Source organism: Epinephelus moara, chromosome 3 (assembly GCF_006386435.1).
Source record: "Epinephelus moara isolate mb chromosome 3, YSFRI_EMoa_1.0, whole genome shotgun sequence".
Taxonomy (NCBI): Eukaryota; Metazoa; Chordata; class Actinopteri; order Perciformes; family Serranidae; genus Epinephelus; species Epinephelus moara.
In genome coordinates this window covers 428750-449426 of record NC_065508.1, presented here as the reverse complement: position 1 = coordinate 449426, position 20677 = coordinate 428750, and the positions used below count along the sequence as shown (strand labels likewise).

Here is a 20677-nt window from a genome sequence, read left to right as displayed (position 1 = left end):
TGGGCGGAGTCATACAGTCACGGGGTGGGCTAATGGGCGGAGTCATACAACCACAGGGTGGACTAGTGGGCGGAGTCATACAGTCACGGGGTGGACTAATGGGCGGAGTCATACAGTCACGGGGTGGGCTAATGGGCGGAGTCATACAACCACAGGGTGGACTAGTGGGCGGAGTCATACAGTCACGGGGTGGACTAATGGGCGGAGTCATACAGTCACGGGGTGGGCTAATGGGCGGAGTCATACAGCCATGGGGTGGACTGGTGGGTGGAGTCATACAGCCATGGGGTGGACAGTGATTATAGTCAGTTATTTTTGACAGTATTTAACACGTGTTAAACTTTGAGATTTGATTTGAGGTTGTAGAAATAACCGTAGTCCCTGAGTGATGCAGGACGGACAGATTTAAATCCTGAATGAAATAAACAACAGATCCAGTTTTCAGATTTTAAAAATAGTGCTGCTTTAAACTGAAGCAGGAGCGCCTGAGTTTTGTGTCGTGTGCAGATGTGACCTGCTGATGTGTTTTTGGGTTGGAGGCCAACACCACATCTGTTGGAGATGTTAGCTGAGATGTTTGATGACCTCACACAGAAAACTGTGCTCTTTAATCTGATGACGTCGTCTGTTCTGGGACTTTCCAACATTTCAACATGATGGGAAAATGATTTTTGCTTTAATCATTAAGCTTGTTTGAGTTTTCTCTCGCAGGGCTGTGATGTCGTGATGCTGTTGAATCATTCTTCAGTTATGTGCTGATGATTTTTCTCTCGTCTCAGACTGAAGGAGGCAGAATCAGTTTATTACAACTTAAAAACATGTTTCCTCTTTGGTTAACGTTTCTCTCCCTGCTGTTGGAGTTCTCCTGGTTCTGTTTTATTCTGATGGTTTATATTTTAACATGTTCCTGTGTGTGTGTGTGTGTGTGTTTGTCTCCAGTATCCGACCCTTGACCCCTGTAAACAGCTGTGGTGCAGCGACTACCACAACCCCTTCTACTGTAAGACCAAGAAAGGTCCACCGCTGGACGGGACAAAGTGTGGACCTGGAAAGGTGAGGACACGTTCAGGTCAGACGCTCGCTAGTAGACAGAAAGTTTGTCCCCGAGTTTGTCAACAAAGTTTGACACAGTTAAAGGAGAGATCAGAAGAGAACCATCACATGAACCAGTGAGTGGAGACGTGTCAGTCACTGGTTCCCAACTGGTCCAGATTCTCCTCAGTCATCAGTTCAGGGTCCACAGTTTAATTTACTCAGCATCATACTTGTGTTTGGACATGTCTTCTAGATAGTCCACTGTCTCTCTCACTCATTGTACAGCAGGAAACAGCACTTCAAAATAAAAGCTCTGCCATAAATTCACTGTACTTTAAAATAAAGTATGATTTTACAAACCTGACACATTCACCTGTGGTCCATTCAGAACAGACCCGTGACCCACTTTTAGACTGCCACCCAACAGTGTGTCCATCATGTTGGTCTGAACTGAGACACGTCACCATCTGTTGGACAGACTGTGGTTCATCCTTAATGTTCCCTCCAGGATGAACTGTAAGAACTTTACTGATCCTCTAACTTTACATCTAGCGCCATCATCAGGTCAACAGGTGAATGTGTCCTGTACTTTGTTTCCTGACCAGATGCCTGCAGAACATTTCAGCCTGTTCTGACACCCAACTCATCAAATACCACCGCTTAGTCAGGACGTCACCGCCAGACACCGACACTGAGACAGGTGGCAGCAGGTTCTAACAATGAGGACAAGTGACGTAGTTAAAAGAGTGAGAAAGTCTCAATGTGGCAGGTGGGAGTCGGGGTGGACGGGTCAAACAAACTCTAGTCTTTCACCAGGAGCCTGCCGTTCATTTCCTCTGAAACCAAAAGTCAAGTTATTCCAATAACAACGTAGCGTGCTGGGCTGGTGACCGTGACATTATGTTGGTAACAAACTGACTTATTTTAAACCAAACCATGATGAGGTTTTATAAATCTAACCACCTGCTTTGGCTGCTCAAACTTCAGGAAATAAACTAAAGACAGTGTTTAACCTACATACTGAGTTTATTTTGAAAAAGCCTGTCTGCATCTAATGAACATAAACCGACACGCCGACCCTGAACGTCAGAACCTGTCGCAGGAGGTTACCTGACGTGTCATATTCTGATGTGTAGGACTTCTGATAAAGCGTCAGTGTTTGATGAGTTGGGATGAGAACATGTTGAACATTCAGCTGTGTTTACTGATAATTAGCTAATGTTAGCATGCTAACGTGCTAGACTGATGCTGGGACATAAATCACATCCTTCCATCAGTACACTTCAGTGCAGTACACTATGTTCACTATGTACTTCTTGCATGGTGCAGTAATTTCAACAGGGTAGTGTTGTCTCAAATTGCGCACTGATGTTTTGCACTTATGGAAAGTGATGACGGCTTTTTTTAACCACCGCTTCTTCTTCTTTGTCTTCTTTTTAAATTGCAAGCAGACGGTGGAGCATTATCACCAACAATTGATCGCTATCTCCGCCCACACATAAAGCAAACTTACGCTACAACGTCAATGTTCATTAAAATGTGCCACCACAGCTAGGAACAAGTTAGCTAGCTAACAAATGCTAACATTAGCTAGTCAGTTTATGTTAGCCCTCGCATTAAGAACTGGACCATCGTATTTACAGTACTGACACAGTCTCAGTCCAAAGTCGTCGAATACCAGAGAAATGGTCGTTGACTTCAGGCGTCGGACACCAACAAAAAAGCCGTCCTTTCATGTCGACATGTTACACGGCTGGTTGTGAGGAACAGAACAGCCTGTCCGATGATGCTGCTGCATTTTACAAATATTTAAAACTTGTCCAGCGTCTGACTTCAGATCTGAAACTGAAACCTTCTGCAGTGAAGACGACAAATGTAACTACACCTGTAGATCATACAGCATACGCCACGACACCTGTAACATCAACACCCGATGATAAAATGTGCCGCTGTTAGCTAGCTAACAAGCCAACATTAGCATTACCGTTTGGTACCAGATAATGGCAGAATTATTGATCTGATAAACAACCTGACGACTTCAATCTGACAGCAGCTCAGTGAGGATGAAAATACACAGTACATTAGTACAAAACTTCAGTGTTCACCGTGGTACTCTGACATTTCACAAGTTTGAAATGTGTTTGTGGCCCCGCCCCTTCCTCCAACATGGCGACCAATGAGGGTGAGAAGTGTCCAACCTTCACACTGAACTTTTTAACCGTTAAAAATCAAGTCTAAGCGCAGAAGGATCTGATTTAAGAAGCAGCGTGAAGTGGTGAACTTTGCTCCTGCTAAACATTAGCATGTTAGCATCTAGCTCAGAGCACCGCTCTGTCTCAGTACAGCCTCACAGAGATGCTAACATGGCTGCAGACTGGCTGTCCTTATGCTAAGCTAGGCTAACCACCTCCTGAAACCAGCTCCGTGATGAACTTCTTTGCGTCTCCATGGTAACCATGTCTCGTTGCAGCACTGTTTTAAAGGTTTCTGCATGAAGCTGACCCCCGACATGCTGAGACAGGACGGCAACTGGGGATCATGGAGTTCGTTTGGCGGCTGCTCCAGGTCCTGCGGGGGCGGGGTCAAGTTTCGGGCCCGGCGCTGCGACAGCCCAGCGTGAGTCAGCTCTGAGTCGTCTGTGATGTCATCCATCAGAAGCACCAATCAGAGAGACTAACCTGTTGTTGTTCTCAGTCCAGCCAACGGGGGGCGCACCTGCTTTGGAAACAACTACGAGTTCCAACTGTGCAACAAAGAAGAGTGTCCGCCGCTGACTGACTTCAGGTCAGTAGATCTGCTGTTCACTGCGTCATCTGTGTTTTCTGACTGACTTCAGGTCAGTTGACGTCGTGTTGTTTGTCTTTCAGAGAGGATCAGTGTAACGTCTGGAATCCGTTCTTGGAACATGAAGGACACAAACATCACTGGCTGCCGTATGAACACCCTGACCGTAAATACACACTCACTGCACACACTGCAGATACACACACACACACACACACACACACACACACACACACACACACACTTTTCCAAACTGACAGATTAGATAAAAGAAGTTTCCTCTGCTATGTGTGTGTGTGTGTGTGTGTGTGTGTGTGTGTGTGTTCACATGTTAAAGTCATCAGTCAGGAATCTGTTATTGGAGGGAAACTTGTGGCCTCTCGTCTCTTTAACTCTTTAATGTCTGAAAATATTCAGATTTCCTTCTCTTTAAACTCCCAATGTTCCACCTTAAATGTTCCATGCTCAGTATCTGTGTATGATAAATGAAGACCTTGTATTGATGTGTGTCTTTGTATCTGTGTGTGTGTGTGTGTGTGTGTGTGTGTGCAGCTGATGAGCGTTGTCGTCTGTTCTGTCAGTCCAAGGAGACGGCTGCCGTGGTTTCCATGAACAGAATGGTGCATGATGGGACGCCGTGTTCATACAGCGATGCCCACAGCGTCTGCGTCCGAGGAGAGTGTGAGGTCTTTATTTTGTTTCAGTTTCTCATGTTTTCTTCTTAAGTCTCATTATATTAACCTCCTGAGACCCTGCGTCCTCACATGAGGACGTCTCATTCTGGGTTTCATCCTGTTTCACTCAGACCTGTTGTCCTCCATCGTGGACACTCTCTGTCCCACCTAGTGGTAGTGAGACCACAATACACTAATCCATATAAAAACAAGATGGCTGCCATCTCTGCCAAGACAGTTTGCAGCTGATCCTGAAACAGAAGTAGACAAAACCTGATCAGAGTTTATGGTTCAAACTTTATTTATGATAAATAATGTTTGTTGTTTGATATGACGACAAATTTAAGATAAGACGCTGTTAATAAGGAAGGACTCATCTGAGGACACTTGGACTTTATTATCGTCTCGTCTGAGGACACTGGGACTTTATTATCGTTTCATCTGAGGACACTGGAACTTTGTTGTCATCTTGTTTGAGGACACTGGGATTTTATTATGGACAGACATTTCAGTGAAATGAAAACAGGAAACAGAATTTCTGGGTATCAGGAGGTTAATTTTATTGTATAGGTACAAAAGTAAGACTATATTAAAATGTTGTTTATTTATGTATTTATTTACTTTTATGAAATGTTTTTCTGTTTAATTCCATCTCATTTTCTGTCACCATGTCCTCTGTCCCTGCAGCAGAACACTGTGTTTAAACCACAGTCTCAGTACAGCCGTTACACAGTATGATCTGATCTAAGGTCAGAATTCAAACTAACTTTATTGTCCCAGTGTGTCGACACAAACAGGAAGTGGAATCAGTTCTGAGTGGTTCTCAGTGTAAACTCAGTTGACAGCTCATGTAAACAGTTTGTGTGTTTGGACTTCAGGTTTATATTATAGAGTTTCTCAGAGTTTAATGACTGAGTGTTGGTTTATGGAAGCGGGGGACAACTGAGGACCACACAGGAGACATGGACACGTCTCATGTCGACATTACACCGTCCATTGGTCCTCCAACATCTCACTAATATCTTTAGTTTAACCACCAGCATTAAAGATGGAGTGCAGTTCCTGTAACACCTGCAATGTGCCACAACTCTTCAGATTAAAAATCTTCTATTCAAAAAGGTCCTGGTTGCGACACCAAACAGACAGACAGACACACAGACAGACAGACAGACAGATAGACAGACGGCAACATGAAGACATAAAGTCACTTGTTCGTCCTCTAGAACCTCTAGTGTCTAACAATTACTGATTTTCACCCAGGAAGCCGGTGTTCACTTCCTGTAAGATTGTAAAGCCAAACCCTGTTCTTTATTCCTAAACCCAACCACGTGTGTGTGTTGGCTAAACGTAACCACATCTGTGTGTGTCGGCTAAACGTAACCACGTGTGTGTGTGTTGGATAAACGTAACCACGTGTGTGTGTTGGCTAAACGTAACCACGTGTGTGTGTTGGCTAAACGTAACCACCTGCGTGTTTGTTGGGTAAACGTAACAACGTGTGTTTGTTGGCTAAACTTAAACACGTGTGTGTGTGTGTGTGTGTGTGTGTGTGTGTGTGTGTGTGTGTGTGTGTGTGTGTGTGTGTTGGATAAACGTAACCACGTGTGTGTGTGTTGACTAAACGTAACCACATGTGTGTGTTGGCTAAACATAACCACGTGTGTGTGACGGCTAAACGTAACCACGTGTGTGTGACGGCTAAACGTAACCACGTGTGTGTGTTGGCTAAACGTAACCACGTGTGTGTGTTGGCTAAACGTAACCACGTGTGTGTGTGTCGGCTAAACGTAACCACGTGTGTGTGTTGGCTAAACGTAACCACGTTTGTGTGTGTTGGATAAACGTAACCACGTGTGTGTGTTCGCTAAACTTAAACACGTGTGTGTGTGTGTTGGATAAACGCAACCACGTGTGTGTGTTGGCTAAACATAAACACGTGTGTGTGTTGGCTAAACGTAACCACGTGTGTGTGACGGCTAAACGTAACCACGTGTGTGTGTCGGCTTAACTTAAACACGTGTGTGTGTCGGCTAAACGTAATCACGTGTGTGTGTCGGCTAAACGTAACCACGTGTGTGTGTCAGCTTAACTTAAACACGTGTGTGTGTCGGCTAAACCTGACCACGTGTGTGTGTGTGTGTGTGTGTCGGCTAAATGTGACCACGTGTGTGTGTGTTGGCTAAACGTAACCACGTGTGTGTGTCGGCTAAACGTAACCACGTGTGTGTGTTGGCTAAACGTAACCACGTATGTGTGTATTGGCTAAACGTAACCACGTGTGTGTGTGTTGGCTAAACGTAACCACGTGTGTGTGTTGGCTAAACGTAACCACATGTGCGTGTCAGCTAAACGTAACCACGTGTGTGTGTTGGCTAAACTTAAACACTTGTGTGTGTCGGGTGTGTGTGTTGGCTAAACTTAAACACTTGTGTGTGTCGGCTAAACTTAAACACGTGTGTGTGTTGGCTAAACTTAAACACGTGTGTGTGTAAACTTAAACACGTGTGTGTGTTGGCTAAACTTAAACACGTGTGTGTGTCGGCTAAACGTAACCACGTGTGTGTGTCGGCTAAAGTTAATCACGTGTGTGTGTTGGCTAAACGTAACCACGTGTGTGTTACGTTTAGCCAACAGTTTGATCAGGTGAACGGTGGTGAGCAGTGTTCAAAGTCCTCGCCATCATCACTTCACCAGCACATGTCTGCCCTCCATATCTGAAACAGAACCCCTGATCTTCCAAATAAAATCCCCTCCTCTCCTCTGTGCTTGGTTCCTCTCCTCTGTCCTTGGCTCCTCTCTCCTCGCGCAGCATGTAGGTTGTGATGGACAGATAGCGTCAGACCAGCAGGAGGATCGATGTGGAGTCTGTGGAGGAGACAACTCCAGCTGTAAAGTCATCAAAGGAAACTTCACCCGCAGCACCAAGAAACAAGGTCTCTGAAAAACTCTAATGTCTGACTGAAACACCCTCTGGTTACACACTGACAGCTGGTTGAACCTCAGTCAGTCCAGAACGCCTGGACAGGAAGTAGATATATGTTCTGTAAAGTAAACACATACCAAAAGTACATGAGTGTAACGGCGTTCTGTTGCTATTGTTTCCCTTTGATCATGTTTCTGATCGATAAATGATTATTGTTCCCGTTTTTTAGGGTACCTGAAGATCCTGGAGATCCCCAAAGGAGCCCGACACCTGCTGATCCAGGAGTTCAAAGAGACTCCTCACATCCTGGGTAAGAGGAGGGAGGATGAGCCTGTTTGAACCAACATGAACTTCTGTTCTCATTGTTTCGTTTCCTGCTGCAGCCGTGAGGAACCTGGAGACGGGTCACCTCTTCCTCAACGATGAAGACGTGCTCCCAGAGTCCCGAGTGCTAATCGAGAAGGGTGTGGCATGGCATTACAGCAACATCGAGGAGCGGGAGTCCATCCAGACGACAGGGCCTCTGAAATATGGAGTCCTGCTCATGGTCAGTCCATCAGTACAGACACTCTGGCTGCTTTCACACCGTCATGTAGTTAACACCCTGACAACCACCTACGTGACCACGTGTGTGTGTGTGTTGGCTAAACGTAACCACGTGTGTGTGTCGGCTAAACGTAACCACGTGTGTGTGTTGGCTAAACATAACCACGTGTGCGTATCAGCTAAACGTAACCACGTGTGTGTGTTGGCTAAACTTAAACACTTGTGTGTGTCGGCTAAACGTAACCACGTGTGTGTGTCGGCTAAAGTTAAACACGTGTGTGTGTTGGCTAAACGTAACCACGTGTGTGTTACGTTTAGCCAACAGTTTGATCAGGTGAACGGTGGTGAGCAGTGTTCTGCCCTCCATATCTGAAACAGAACCCCTGATCTTCCAAATAAAATCCCCTCCTCTCCTCTGTGCTTGGTTCCTCTCCTCTGTCCTTGGCTCCTCTCTCCTCGCGCAGCATGTAGGTTGTGATGGACAGATAGCGTCGGACCAGCAGGAGGATCGATGTGGAGCCGAGGGAGGCTCAGGTGAAGTTTTAGAGTCCTCACATCACTTGCAGAGATCCAAGGGGAGAGGAGGTAGCAACACAACTCCACCTAATGGAGGCTGACGGCGCCCCAGATTCAAACGTCCAAAAACACATAATTGAAACCACAAAATATCTCCATACTGCTCGTCCGTAGTGATCCAAGTGTCCTGAAGCCCCGACATAAAAAGTTGTTTGGAAAAATGTGATTTGAATTTGAATTTGAACTTTTAGCCTCATTGTAGCCTGTAGCTCTGACTGCCTCTCTGCTCACGTGTGTACTCTAGCGCGAGACCGTGAGACATGGGCACCACCTTCATGTGTGTTCACGTGCTTTCCTGGTCTCGCATGCAAGTGCACACACGTGAGCGCGGTGCCCAGAGAGGCAGTCAGAGCTACAGGCTACAATGAGGCTAAAAACAGAGTTCAAATGAGGTTTTTCCAAACAACTTTTTATGTCGGGGCTTCAGGACACTTGGATCACTACGGACGAGCAGTATGGAGATATTTTGTGGTTTCAATTATGTGTTTTTGGACGTTTGAATCTGGGGCGCCGTCAGCCTCCATTAGGTGGAGTTGTGTTGCTACCTCCTCTCCCCTTAGATCTCTGCAAGTGATGTGAGGACTCTAAAACTTCACCTGAGCCTCCCTCGGCATATGGGTGAGTAGATAATGGCTGAATTGACATTTTTGGGTGCACTATCCTTTTAAAAGCAGTTGCTTCACGCCATGACCAATACCAGGAAGGTGCTTTAGTGAACACTGTGTGTGAGCTAACCTATAGCTGCGTACTATAGCACTATGACGCAAATCAGTGACATTACCAAAGACTACAAATTTAGACAATCTACCGTTTGACATTTGGTGGGAATGTTTTCCAGGTCTAGTCTTTCTTTGGTTATTCAGTCACCAACATTATCAGCTCCTCCATCTCATCTTCTTTCTGCTTCCATGATGGTGCTATTTGATCAGCCGGGCAGGCAGCAACTGCTAGAAGTTCAGCTTAATGAACTCAGAAACCATATACCCCTACAGCCATGTTGGAAACCCCTTCCACTCATTGAAATGACTGGCGGCGCTGAAGAACCGTGTGGCTATGTGAAAGCCCTGTCAGTCATGTAGTGTTTAATTAGAGTCTAATTGCATGTTTCTGGCCATCAGGTCCGTTCCCATGGCGAGTCCAAGGTGACTGTATCCTATAAGTACGTCATCCAGGATCGTCTCCGGTCCTCACTGGAGTCCAACCTGGTACAGGAGGATGCCATCTTCTACGAGTGGGCACTGAAGAAGTGGTCACACTGCTCCAAACCCTGTGGAGGAGGTATGCAACTCTGCTGCTGGTAAACGGCCTGGTAGTCAGCTGTGTCATGTGGGTAACCAGGGTAACAGCGGCATGGTAGTTAACAGTGTTGTCTGGCTGCCAGGGAAACAGTACACGAGGTTCGGCTGCAGGAGGAAGGCGGATGGGAAAATGGTTCAGAGGACGTACTGCTCCAACATCAACAAACCAAGGGCCATCAGCCGCACCTGCAACACTGAGACCTGCAGTCCGCCACGGTAACACACAACAGCTTGCCACAGTCACACTCTACAACTCACCAATAAATAAATCAAAAAGGGGGGAATGGTGCGTTATATAATGACACAGAGAAAAACGCTATTGTCCAATAAGACAGCATGGCGTATTTTATATAATCCTATTGTTTGTGCTCCCTCAGCTGGATGACCGGGGAGTGGGGGGACTGCAGCGCCACCTGTGGTCAGACGGGGTGGCAGCGTCGTTGGGTGAGCTGCCAGCAGACGTCCAGCAAGGGGCAGCAGCAGCGCTCAGTCAACAGCAAACTCTGTGGTGAAGACCGACCAGAAGGGAGACGAACCTGCAACCGCTTACCCTGTCCTGCTGCCTGGCGAGCTGGGCCCTGGACCCCGGTATGAAGAGTGAAGCCAGGGCACTATTCACAAAGTCACACAGTTATTATACCACCAGAGTCCTCCAGAATGGTTGACTACCTCTAAGTCCCTCTTTCTAGACTAATTCTAACTTCTTTTTTTCTGGACTACCCCTACCTTCCTTCTGTCTTGACTACCTTTACCTTCCTCTTTCTGGGCCACCTCTGCCTTTGTCTTGTAGGACTGCCTCTACCTTTCTTGTCTCTAGATTACTGCTACAGTCCCTCTTTCTGGACCACCTCTGCCTTCCTCTTGTTGGACTAACTTTACCTTCCTTGTTTGTGGACTACCTCTACCTCCCTTCTATCTTTACCACCTCTACATTCTTTCTGGTCTACCTCTGTCTTCTTTCTCTCTAGACTACAGCTGTCTCTGGATGACTACTACCTCTGCCTTGCTGGTCTAACTTTATCTTTCTCTCTCTGGACTGCTCTGGGCTACCTTCCTTGTCTCTAGACTACCTCTACCTTTGTCTTTCAGGACAACCCCTAGCTTCCCTCTTCTTTCCTCATGCTGGATTATCTCTGCCTCCCTAATCTATAGACTACCTCTACCTTCTTTCTCTCTGGACAACTTTTAACTTCCCTATATTTGTATCCTCCCTCTTTTGTGGACTACCTTTACCATCCTCTTGCTGGTCTAACTTAGACTCACAAGTCAGTCTTTAGACGCTTTGCTTAACTAAAGACTGATGTCTTTCTTCCTGATTTTGTGTTTAGATGGGCGGATACAATTTCAGAGTTTAAAAAACTCCCTACGTTGCAGAACCAATAGTAAATCTGCAGGGCGGTCCTTCGGTGGCTCGCTGAATTCTTGTGCTCGTAAACATAGTCCGACTAGAAACACGTGTAGCGGTACAAAATGGCTCAAGTCGCTGTAAGTCCTTCGTTTCCACAATCTTGTGGACTGAGCACACGTTTGATAAAACAGAGTTAAATCTCTCGGCATCCATTTTCAAGCTCTCTGTGTGTTTGTGTCCTTGCAGACAAGAAAAGGGGGAGCGCACATTTCCGGGAGGGCGTGTCCTTTTCAAAAATGCAAGAGGCGTTACTTTGTTGCCGGCCGTTTTCGCCGGTGTGTTAAACACACTTTAGAAAGGAGTGTCCCCAGACTATCAGAAGCCGGAGATCTCTGATTGTCTGGTGGCGAGACTAGGTCTAACTCAACCTTCTATTTCTGGATTGCCTATCTCTTTCTTGTCTCTGGGCTACCTCTGACTTTGTCCTTCAGGACAACCTGTACCTTCTTTCTCTCTAGGCTACAGCTGTCTATGGACTACCTCTACCTCCCTTTTGATGGTTTAACTTTACCTTTCTGTTTCTGGGCTTGTCTCTAGACTTCCTCTAACCTCTTTCTCTCTGGACTACTTTTAAATTCTTTATTTCTGGACTACCCCTACCTTGCTTGTCCCTGGTCTACCTCTGCCTTTGTCTTTCAGGACAGCCTCTACCTTCCTCTTTCTGGACTAAGTGCTTTCTGAACCACCTCACCTCCTCAGCCAGTTTGGAGCTGTCATAAATCATGGATGTTGTTAAATATGATCTCAGATCAATAACTGATCAGTTTAGAATCTGAACATCTGAGCCATCTGACCAACATTTTTGTGTCTTTAGTGTTCAGTGTCGTGTGGAAACGGGACTCAGGAGCGTCAGGTGGCGTGTTTAAGTCCAGAGGGTTCGGCTCGGAACTGCAGCAACCCTCGACCAATCACAACCCGCACCTGTCATCCCCCACCTTGTAACGGTAGGCATCAACCAATCACATACCAAATAGAAGTCCACCCACACAGAGGGAGGGATGTTGGGAGATTTAGTCTGTGTGTCTCTGCCTGTGTGTTTGTCTCCTCCTGCAGGCGACCAAAAGAACGCCATCATTCAGTGGCTGTCCAGGTCCAACCCAGACTTCCCAGCTCCAAAGATCTCCTCCAGTAAAACACACTACTCCTCCTCTTCCTCATTTCTTCTCCTGTCTGACCTCCATCTTTGGAGTTGACTGTGAATGTTACTCAGGTTGTTGTTGTCTAAGATGGTGGCTGATAATTTAAAAATCGATTAAGTAAATAAATCTGCCCAATAAGGTGAAAGGTCACCTGATTCCAGCTCTTCCTGTTACCTTAATCTATGTGTCAAAATAAAAGCTAAAGACGAACTCTTCCTCTGCAAAGGAAAAAAATGTGACAACCAGGTGATTAACACCAGGTGTAAACGTGAAGACTGAGATCTGATGTCTTTGTTCAGATCATGTGTCCAGGTTAACACCAGGTGGAGGTGACGAGGTCTCTGATTCGTTTCTTTACACCACAACTCAGTAGATAAACCAGAGCACATCATGTAGGACTCACCAATCACCTGTTCTGCTCTGATGGTCAAACTTCAATAACTGTTGCTCCTGCTCTGTCTCCAGGGCAGCGTTGCCGTGGTGACCGCTCAGTGTTTTGTCGGATGGAGGTGTTGAGTCGGTACTGCTCCATTGCTGGATACCGTCAGATGTGCTGCAAGTCCTGCAGCGAGGTGAACCTCAGCAACTCGCACAACTCCAGCATCTCTGATAACTCCAGCACCTCCAGCAACTTCAGCATCTCTGACAACTCCAGCAACTTCAGCATCTCTGATAACTCCAGCAACTTAGGCAACTTCAGCTTCTTCAGCAGCACAATCCTGCCGACCGCCAACAGCAGGTTGGAACATTCATTGACCTGGAATGTTCCATTAACAGCTGGTGGGGGGGGGTTAAACCGTCCTGATCTGACGTCACTGATCTTTCTTGTTTTTGTCTCATAGTTCATGGAGTTTAACCACAGAGGCGATGACATCAGCATCCACCTCCCCCTGGTCTGACAGCAGCTACATCACAAGTGACATCATCACTGACATCATCAGCTCGCCACATCCCAGCTTCACTGTAACCCCGCCCCCCACCGTCAGGAGCACCACTGACTTTGTGTATGTGAACTACGATGATTACGATGATTTTTCGTCCTACGAAGATCCTTCTATTTCCTCTGACGCCCCTGACATCATCCCAACTATGACTACGACTACGACTATGACAACGACGACGACAACTACAAGGCGTCCAAGAAAAACGGCCCCACCACATTTATTCAAGAGGAAAACTACCTCTCCCACAATGACACTTGTTGCAGTTCCAGTAGCAACAACTGAAGGTTACAGTCCAACCCCGGCACTGATCAGGACGTCTCCTGTCCCAGAGTTTCCCACAACACCATCATTTGATCCTGATGTCATCAACACCACCACATCATCACCAAACAGAACATCAGGGGGACGGAGCCTTCCAACAGAAACTGAACCAACATCGTCATCGTCCTCCTTCTTCCCGCTCTCTAAGAAGGATAACAACTCGGTGGATGAGGTCCCATACCGGATCGTGGGATTGGATGGTGACATCACCAGGGGGCAGCAGAACTACTTTGTGCCGCGGATGCCGCCGGTCCGCGAGCGAACGCAAAACAAACGAATTCAGCAGCTGCTGAACGAGAAACGACGGAAGGATCTTGTGAAGAGACCGAACAGGAGCAGAGAGGGCAGGACTGACAGGAAACACGCTGGATTATAGAAACACTTGTTGTTGTTTTTCACTTGTGATGACGCATGTGCAGCTTGCTCACTTTCTGCTAATGCTAACGAACTCTTTATGAGAAACAGACTGCAGAGCCAACAGACAAATGACTGGAGCTGATGTTCTACCAGGTTCTCTGGATTTTAACAGTCATGTTTGTCATCATGTTTTAAACTATCCTGAAGTCCAGACTTGATCCTTGATGGTTTACCTGTCTGAGACCAGAATGTGGAAACGTCTGCTGGGTTCTTCTTCTGGTGTTCAGTTGTTTTACGTTCATGATGTTTGTACCAAATTACCCTGTTTCTGAATAAAGCAAAGTCTCATCCAGCTGCTGATGTCATCACGACTCGTCTTAAAGGAATAGTTCCTCTTCTTCTCTTCCTCACTGAGGATCAGGACCCAGCTGTTCAGAAGTAATCTGATCCGACTTCAGATCAAATCCTGAAAATGGGTTCAACAGAAAAAAGGATTCTAAATTCAGATTGGATCAGGTGATTTGGTGTTGATCTGGATCAAACCTTCAGTTTGTGTTGTTCCAGTTCGTCCTCTTTCTGAAGTCATCAAATATACCGCTGCTTTGTCAATGGTTTCAGCGTTAGACACCGACACCAAAAGCCACCTTTAGCGGTGGTATGATACACCTCAGGGCTGCATCAGTTTGTAACGCAGCTGCATGGAGCCTTTGGCACTGTTATGATACGCCATCGGTTGGCCTGACAGCAGCTGGCATGGCAGTATGATATGCTGCTGAACGGTGCCAGTTTGAAAAGCTGATGATGATGAAATAACATAAGGAGCTGGAAAGTCCATGTAGGGTGGACGGGACGGGAGGTAGATGGATGCACGTCTGTCTGTCCTGGAAGAGGGATCCCTCCTCAGTTGCTCTTCCTGAGGTTTCTACCGTTTTTTCCCCGTTAAAGGGTTTTTTGGGGAGTTTTTCCTGATCAGCTGTGAGGGTCATAAGGACAGAGGGATGTCGTATGCTGTAAAGCCCTGTGAGGCAAATTGTGATTTGTGATATTGGGCTTTATAAATAAAATTGATTGATTGATCCAACAAACCCTGGACTTTCACTTGGGAGCCTGCGGTTCATTTCCTGTGTTGAGCCAAACCTGGGTTACATGCAGTGTCCTGGAACGTCAACAGGAGAAGGATGCTGAGTGTGTACCAGACGTGAAAGTCCACTGACAAAGCGACGAATGTGTTGATTGTTCACAGGGTCTTAGTAGGATCAGGATCCCTTTGATCCAAAACATGAGGATGATCCTGATCCCAGCAGGAGGCTGCAGTCAGGAGCAAAATGTGATACAACTTTAAATTGGTCAGATATATAAACTTTTATTTATAATTTGCACTTGAGTTGTTCTTAACTTTTATTTTGGAGACATCAGGCTGCTTGTTAAACCTTTCAGTACAGTAAAGAAATAAAAGGACATTATGATCAGAATCAGAATCAGAATCAGAAATACTTTATTGATTCCCGAGGGGAAATTATTTATGTTACAGGTGCTCCTTGCAAGAGAGGAAAGATACGTGAAAATATAAGAAATTTAAACAGTAGTATTCACAAATATATAGTTAAATAAACAGGAATTATTAACACACATAAACGTAAATAAATATATATATATATACATATATATATTGTAAACTGAACAAGATTATTTACACAAACAGAATATATACAGTCAGGGTGAATGGGGTTATTGCACAAGTTAAATTAAATTATTGCAGTGTGTGAAAAAGTCTCAGGGCCACTCAGAGGGAGGAGTTGTACAGTTTGATGGCCACAGGCAGGAATGATTTCCTGTGGCGCTCAGTGGTACATCTTGGTGGTATGAGTCTCCCACTGAAAGTACTCTTGATGATCATACAATACTTCAGCTGTTCAGCAAATGTAATCTGGATCAGAATGATCTGGATTTGGAGACGCCATGTCTTGCTGTCCAGGATCAGATCATCCATCTTACTTTGTGCTGTTTTTCAAAGCAACATCAGATCTGATCCGGGTACAGAAATTTAAAGATAATTAAACCCAAACAATCAGAGCTTTAAACGGGCCGACACATCACAGTGTCGGCTGCTGGCTCTGTGAAGATCAGGTTCAGTCAGTGGTGTTTGATGAGGTGGGTGCACTACAGGTGGACGGGTCGGTTACAGAGGAGGAGGTGGGTTCAGTCTCCAAATATATTCCAGTTGCTCTTTGGCTGACAGGTGGGTACATCCCATAATACCTGTGTGCTACAACACTGGGCACAGCAGCCAGTGTGAGGTCACTGTAAATGTTCTATTTAAAGAGACAGAAAACAGCAGGGTGAAACTGTCAGAAAATGTTTTAACATAAGTGAAATCAAATTAATTATCTTGACAGTTTTTGTTTTAAATGAGCATCTGTTAGGTCTCAATCTAACACTGACTGAGGTCACACAGAGGTCATACTGAGGTCACACAAAGGTCACACACAGGTCACACTGAGGTCACACACAGGTCACACGGAGCCTCTGATGACAGCTCCTGCATTTACAGTGTTAAAAACTGGATGTTTGATTGTAATAAATTCATCAGCCTGTTTTCCAGACTCTGCAGTTACAGCTGATCACCACAGGTGTCACCAAAGAGAAGGAAACACTGATCCTGGTTATTGTAACTTCAAATAATGTTAGTTTAATATAGACGGATGTTTTGGGAATTTTTTTGTCAGAACAAAATACTTTTTGTTTGTGTGATTCTTAAGACGACTGTACTGAACGGTTAAATGGGCGGTTTAATGTGTCCTTTTTATCACAGCTACTGTTAAAGGGGAACTCATGTTTTTTCCAACCTGGGCCCTATTTTCCGATCTACTTTTGTCTAAATGAGTGATAGGATGTTCAATATGTGACATTTCTCCAGTACGAAGCTAGGGCTGACCTGCCTGCAGCCCGTGAGTGCGCGCTATATTAAATAACAGGGCACTCAGCCAGCGTCAAACAACGTCAAATTGTCGGATTGTTAGTATAATTATCTGACAACAGAGGAAGGAAAGGAGAAATGAACGTCTGTGTTTACCTTGATTACCTGGATTCAGACATGTCCTGATTATCTGGATGTAGTGATCTTGAAACGTTTTTTTCTGGATCAGGGCGATCAGATCTGATGTTGCACTGAAGTGAGGTGGATCAGCTGATCCTGGATTTACAAATCTCATCCAGATCATGTTTTTTGACCAACGTGTCCCAGATGTTCAGACTGATACTCTCAGGTTTGAGCTGCAGGCAGCTGCTGCTCAGCATAAAGACAGGAAGTAGGGAGCATCACCACCTGATCTGTAGCAGGAACTCCTGACCCGTGGGCTACCCTGACCCTGACCCTGACGTTACATTTCAGTACCTAACCTCAAACATTTTCACCAACGTATCCTCAGAGAACGGCTCGTACGATTTGTATCCTACGAATTAGCGCCTCATGAATAACGTTACGTCCTTAACGCACAGTTACATGATTAACTTAAAGTTACAGAGGTTCAGTTTAGGAAAAGAAATGTGATGAAGACGCACCTTAATATGACTCAAAGTTCATTCACAGTTCACACAGTCCTGAACAAGTGTCTCCGGGGGAAAGTCCGCCATCCACCTCGTCGACCTGCCTCCTTACAGACCGCTCAGGACATCTTCCTCGTTTACTCCCGTCAGCACATCGGTTACATGATCACAGCCTTTCAAAATACGAGGGACAAGTAAGAATTTCTGTGTGTGTTACTTTTCGTAGGACGGTACGGTTTGTGAGAAAAGCCTGTTTTCATGTGTAGAACGATTCAGGTTTCTCGTACGGATCGAGCAGCGACAGAAGCAAACAGCTCCGCCAAAAGACTTGTCTGAATCTCACTGATCAACATGTTTGTTTCATCTGAACAAAACGACGGTTCGTTTTAACGGGAAACATTTGGTTCATTAAACTCTGTCAAACTTGTTTCTCTTCATGAGAAGATGAATTCACTCGTCCTCAAAGATGTCAGGTCATCAGGGACCGTCTGACTTCCTGTCTGACTCTGGACGTGTGGTTATGTTCCTGGATCAGTTTGATCTGTTTTATTGGTCAGTTTATGAAACTGTGTTTCACATGAGGAGCAGCTGCTCATCTGTTCAACATCAGACTGAATTCACATCAGATGAGTCACATGAGTCTGAGTCTGCACATCAGTGGAAACAGCTGAGGGCCGCACGCCGAGCATCACACGCACGTCAAGCATCACACGCTCCCTCACGCTCTTTGTTTTCATGTGAAAATGTGAAGATGATGAAGAGAAGAAGAATCAGCAGAAGTGAAATTTAAACTCGTCCCATCACATCAAACTTCAGATTTACTGTTTTTAATCTTTTCAAACGCAGACGACAAAACAAACATAAAAATAATTTATTTACAACTTTAATGATAAAAACAGAAAAGACAAATGAAAACAAAGAAAAAAACAAAATAAGTTCATTTGTTGTTTGTTGCACATGATTAATTATTAATTATAACCTTATAATCAGAATCTGATTTATTTATCATTAATACTTAATGACACAAAATAAAATAAATCTTTAATATAAAAATGTATTTTGTTAGTAACGTGACATTTTGAGTCGAGGGTTTTTTCTGTAAATTAAATTAAATATTTTGAAGGAAGATGTTTCAGTTTAAATCGAATGACTTCAGTTATTTATTAACAATAAAACAATTAAATATTGTTTGACTGTGACATTATTAATCGATCAAATATTTCATTTTAAAATATCATAAAATAGTAAAAAACAAATGCCTGTAACTTCTTCAGAGTCCAAAATGATGTGATGTTATTGTTGTTGTTGTTGTTGTATAAAGCAAACATATGAAAACAAACATAAACAAAAGTATGACACTAACTTGAGAAATGACGTTGATGTTTCGTCACATTAGTTGCAGATGAATTTTATTTTCTGTGTAAAGTAATAAGATGAGAGGACAGAGGAAGAAACACAGAAAGTAAAAACACAAAAACTGACATTTTCAAGTTTCCATCAAACAACAGAAGTGAAAGAAGTGAACGTTCTCCTGTCAGAGGCCGATGTCTGTTTATATTGTTTATATTATATTATGGTGGTATTATTACATCACACTGTGTTTTTATCTGAAACTAATTAATCAGTTTATTCATGAAACAATATAAAAAGTTTGTTTATTAAAATTACTGATAATGAAAATACGATTTTCGGGTTGATCTTCAGAGGAACTGTCTGATGAATGTACTTTAAGTACTTTATTTACTTCACCACATTTTCACTCATGTACAGAACTCTGTCGGCTCAGTGCAGCGCTGGAGAGTAACTAAGTACATTTACACAGTACTTTACTTATTGGTACATTTCTGAGGTTCTTAAAGAGAAGAAATACTTCATTAATCTCTGAACTCAAACACCTGAGTATTTTCATCTTCCATCTTTTAAAATGACGTCATACAGACACTAAATTTTGTCTGGAATGAAAATCAGGTTGGAAGACTTTAAATGTGTGATGACATCGGAACTTAACGTTGTGTGGACGTTCACGTTATAATGTTTTGCAGACGCTGGGTTTTGTTCTCCGTATGTCACAATTCAATGTTTTTATTCTACGTCCAGATGATGTTGGGACGTTTGACAGACATTGGCTTTTGGTTACTGAACAACACAATCATGTGCCGTCAGTATTCTTCGTCAGATTGACGTCAGCGTTAGACGTTTTCCTGACATTGAAGTTTGGTCATCTGACGTCACAATTTACAGTAAATTCAACCAAATATCAACATTAAACTGAACAACACACTAATGATCTATAATTATATCACATAGATTATTCTGCTGAGTCGGTGCCTTTACTGATACAGACACTAAAGTTTTCTGCAGTCTGGTATTAGCACTTTTTACTGCAGTAAAACTGCTTTATTTATTTCACCTTTATTTTACCAGGAAGTCCCACTGAGATTAAAAATCTCCTTTACAGCAGACACCAGAGGAAGCAGCCAATCACAACACTTTGAAAATGCAACAAATACAACATATAATACAAAAATCCACAATAAAACAACAACTACTCAAACACGTGGGCCTCTCAGTCAAGCTACTTCCTTTAGATGGAGGTTTGATACCTGTGAGGACAAACTCAGGACACCACACACCCACGTAATGCCTGACAGTAGTACCTCCGGGCGGCAATAACCCATTCTCCGTCCTTGAAAGCCGGAAAGAGAAGAAGAAGGTAAAATGGCGGCCGCCGCAGTGAGGAGTATCGGCTCCAGTTTGGGTAAAAACCTCCGAGAGATCCGCGTCCACCTCTGCCAGAACTCCGCGGCCAGTCAGGGGGCCAGGTGAGCTCCGAGCCGGCCTGTCGAGGCGGGAACGGCCGCTACGTCATCTACCGATATACGAGGAGAAATGATCCGCTGCCTGTTAGCTTAGCATCCTCACAGAGAATGACCTGAGAGCAGCTAACGGCTAACAGCTAACAACAGAGTGACCTGAGAGCAGCTAGAGGCTAACAGCTAACAACAGAATGACGAGAGAGCAGCTAACAGCTAACAACAGAGTGACCTGAGAGCAGCTAACAGCTAACAACAGAATGACGAGAGAGCAGCTAACAGCTAACAACAGAGTGACCTGAGAGCAGCTAAC

At 44.5% G+C, this 20677-nt stretch overlaps 2 protein-coding genes and 1 long non-coding RNA gene across 4 annotated transcripts in view; 2 read left to right on the top strand and 1 right to left on the bottom strand.

The window, feature by feature from the left end:
• LOC126385636 (A disintegrin and metalloproteinase with thrombospondin motifs 2-like) overlaps positions 1–15090 on the top strand; it is a 38864-nt gene extending 23774 nt beyond the window's left edge. For both annotated transcript variants that reach the window (XM_050037468.1, XM_050037458.1), the window contains exons 11-25: positions 940–1053; positions 3506–3651; positions 3730–3819; positions 3903–3985; positions 4372–4505; positions 7303–7426; positions 7646–7726; positions 7800–7963; positions 9657–9816; positions 9920–10052; positions 10214–10424; positions 12059–12188; positions 12298–12372; positions 12849–13122; positions 13226–15090. In XM_050037468.1, the coding sequence (XP_049893425.1) occupies positions 940–1053; positions 3506–3651; positions 3730–3819; positions 3903–3985; positions 4372–4505; positions 7303–7426; positions 7646–7726; positions 7800–7963; positions 9657–9816; positions 9920–10052; positions 10214–10424; positions 12059–12188; positions 12298–12372; positions 12849–13122; positions 13226–14024 (2718 nt within the window). In that variant the 3' untranslated portion in view covers positions 14025–15090. The remainder of the gene's footprint in view (positions 1–939; positions 1054–3505; positions 3652–3729; positions 3820–3902; positions 3986–4371; positions 4506–7302; positions 7427–7645; positions 7727–7799; positions 7964–9656; positions 9817–9919; positions 10053–10213; positions 10425–12058; positions 12189–12297; positions 12373–12848; positions 13123–13225) is intronic.
• A 5123-nt stretch (positions 15091–20213) lies between these two features.
• Positions 20214–20677, top strand: part of ndufa2 (NADH:ubiquinone oxidoreductase subunit A2) — a 4032-nt gene continuing 3568 nt past the window's right edge. The window contains exon 1 of the mRNA XM_050038442.1: positions 20214–20373. Coding sequence (XP_049894399.1) covers positions 20270–20373 — 104 coding nt within the window. The 5' untranslated portion in view covers positions 20214–20269. The remainder of the gene's footprint in view (positions 20374–20677) is intronic.
• The window catches only part of LOC126386245 (uncharacterized), a 2213-nt gene continuing 1915 nt past the window's right edge, over positions 20380–20677 (bottom strand). Inside the window, exon 3 of the long non-coding RNA XR_007569481.1 lies at positions 20380–20662. This is a non-coding gene — a long non-coding RNA (uncharacterized LOC126386245). The remainder of the gene's footprint in view (positions 20663–20677) is intronic.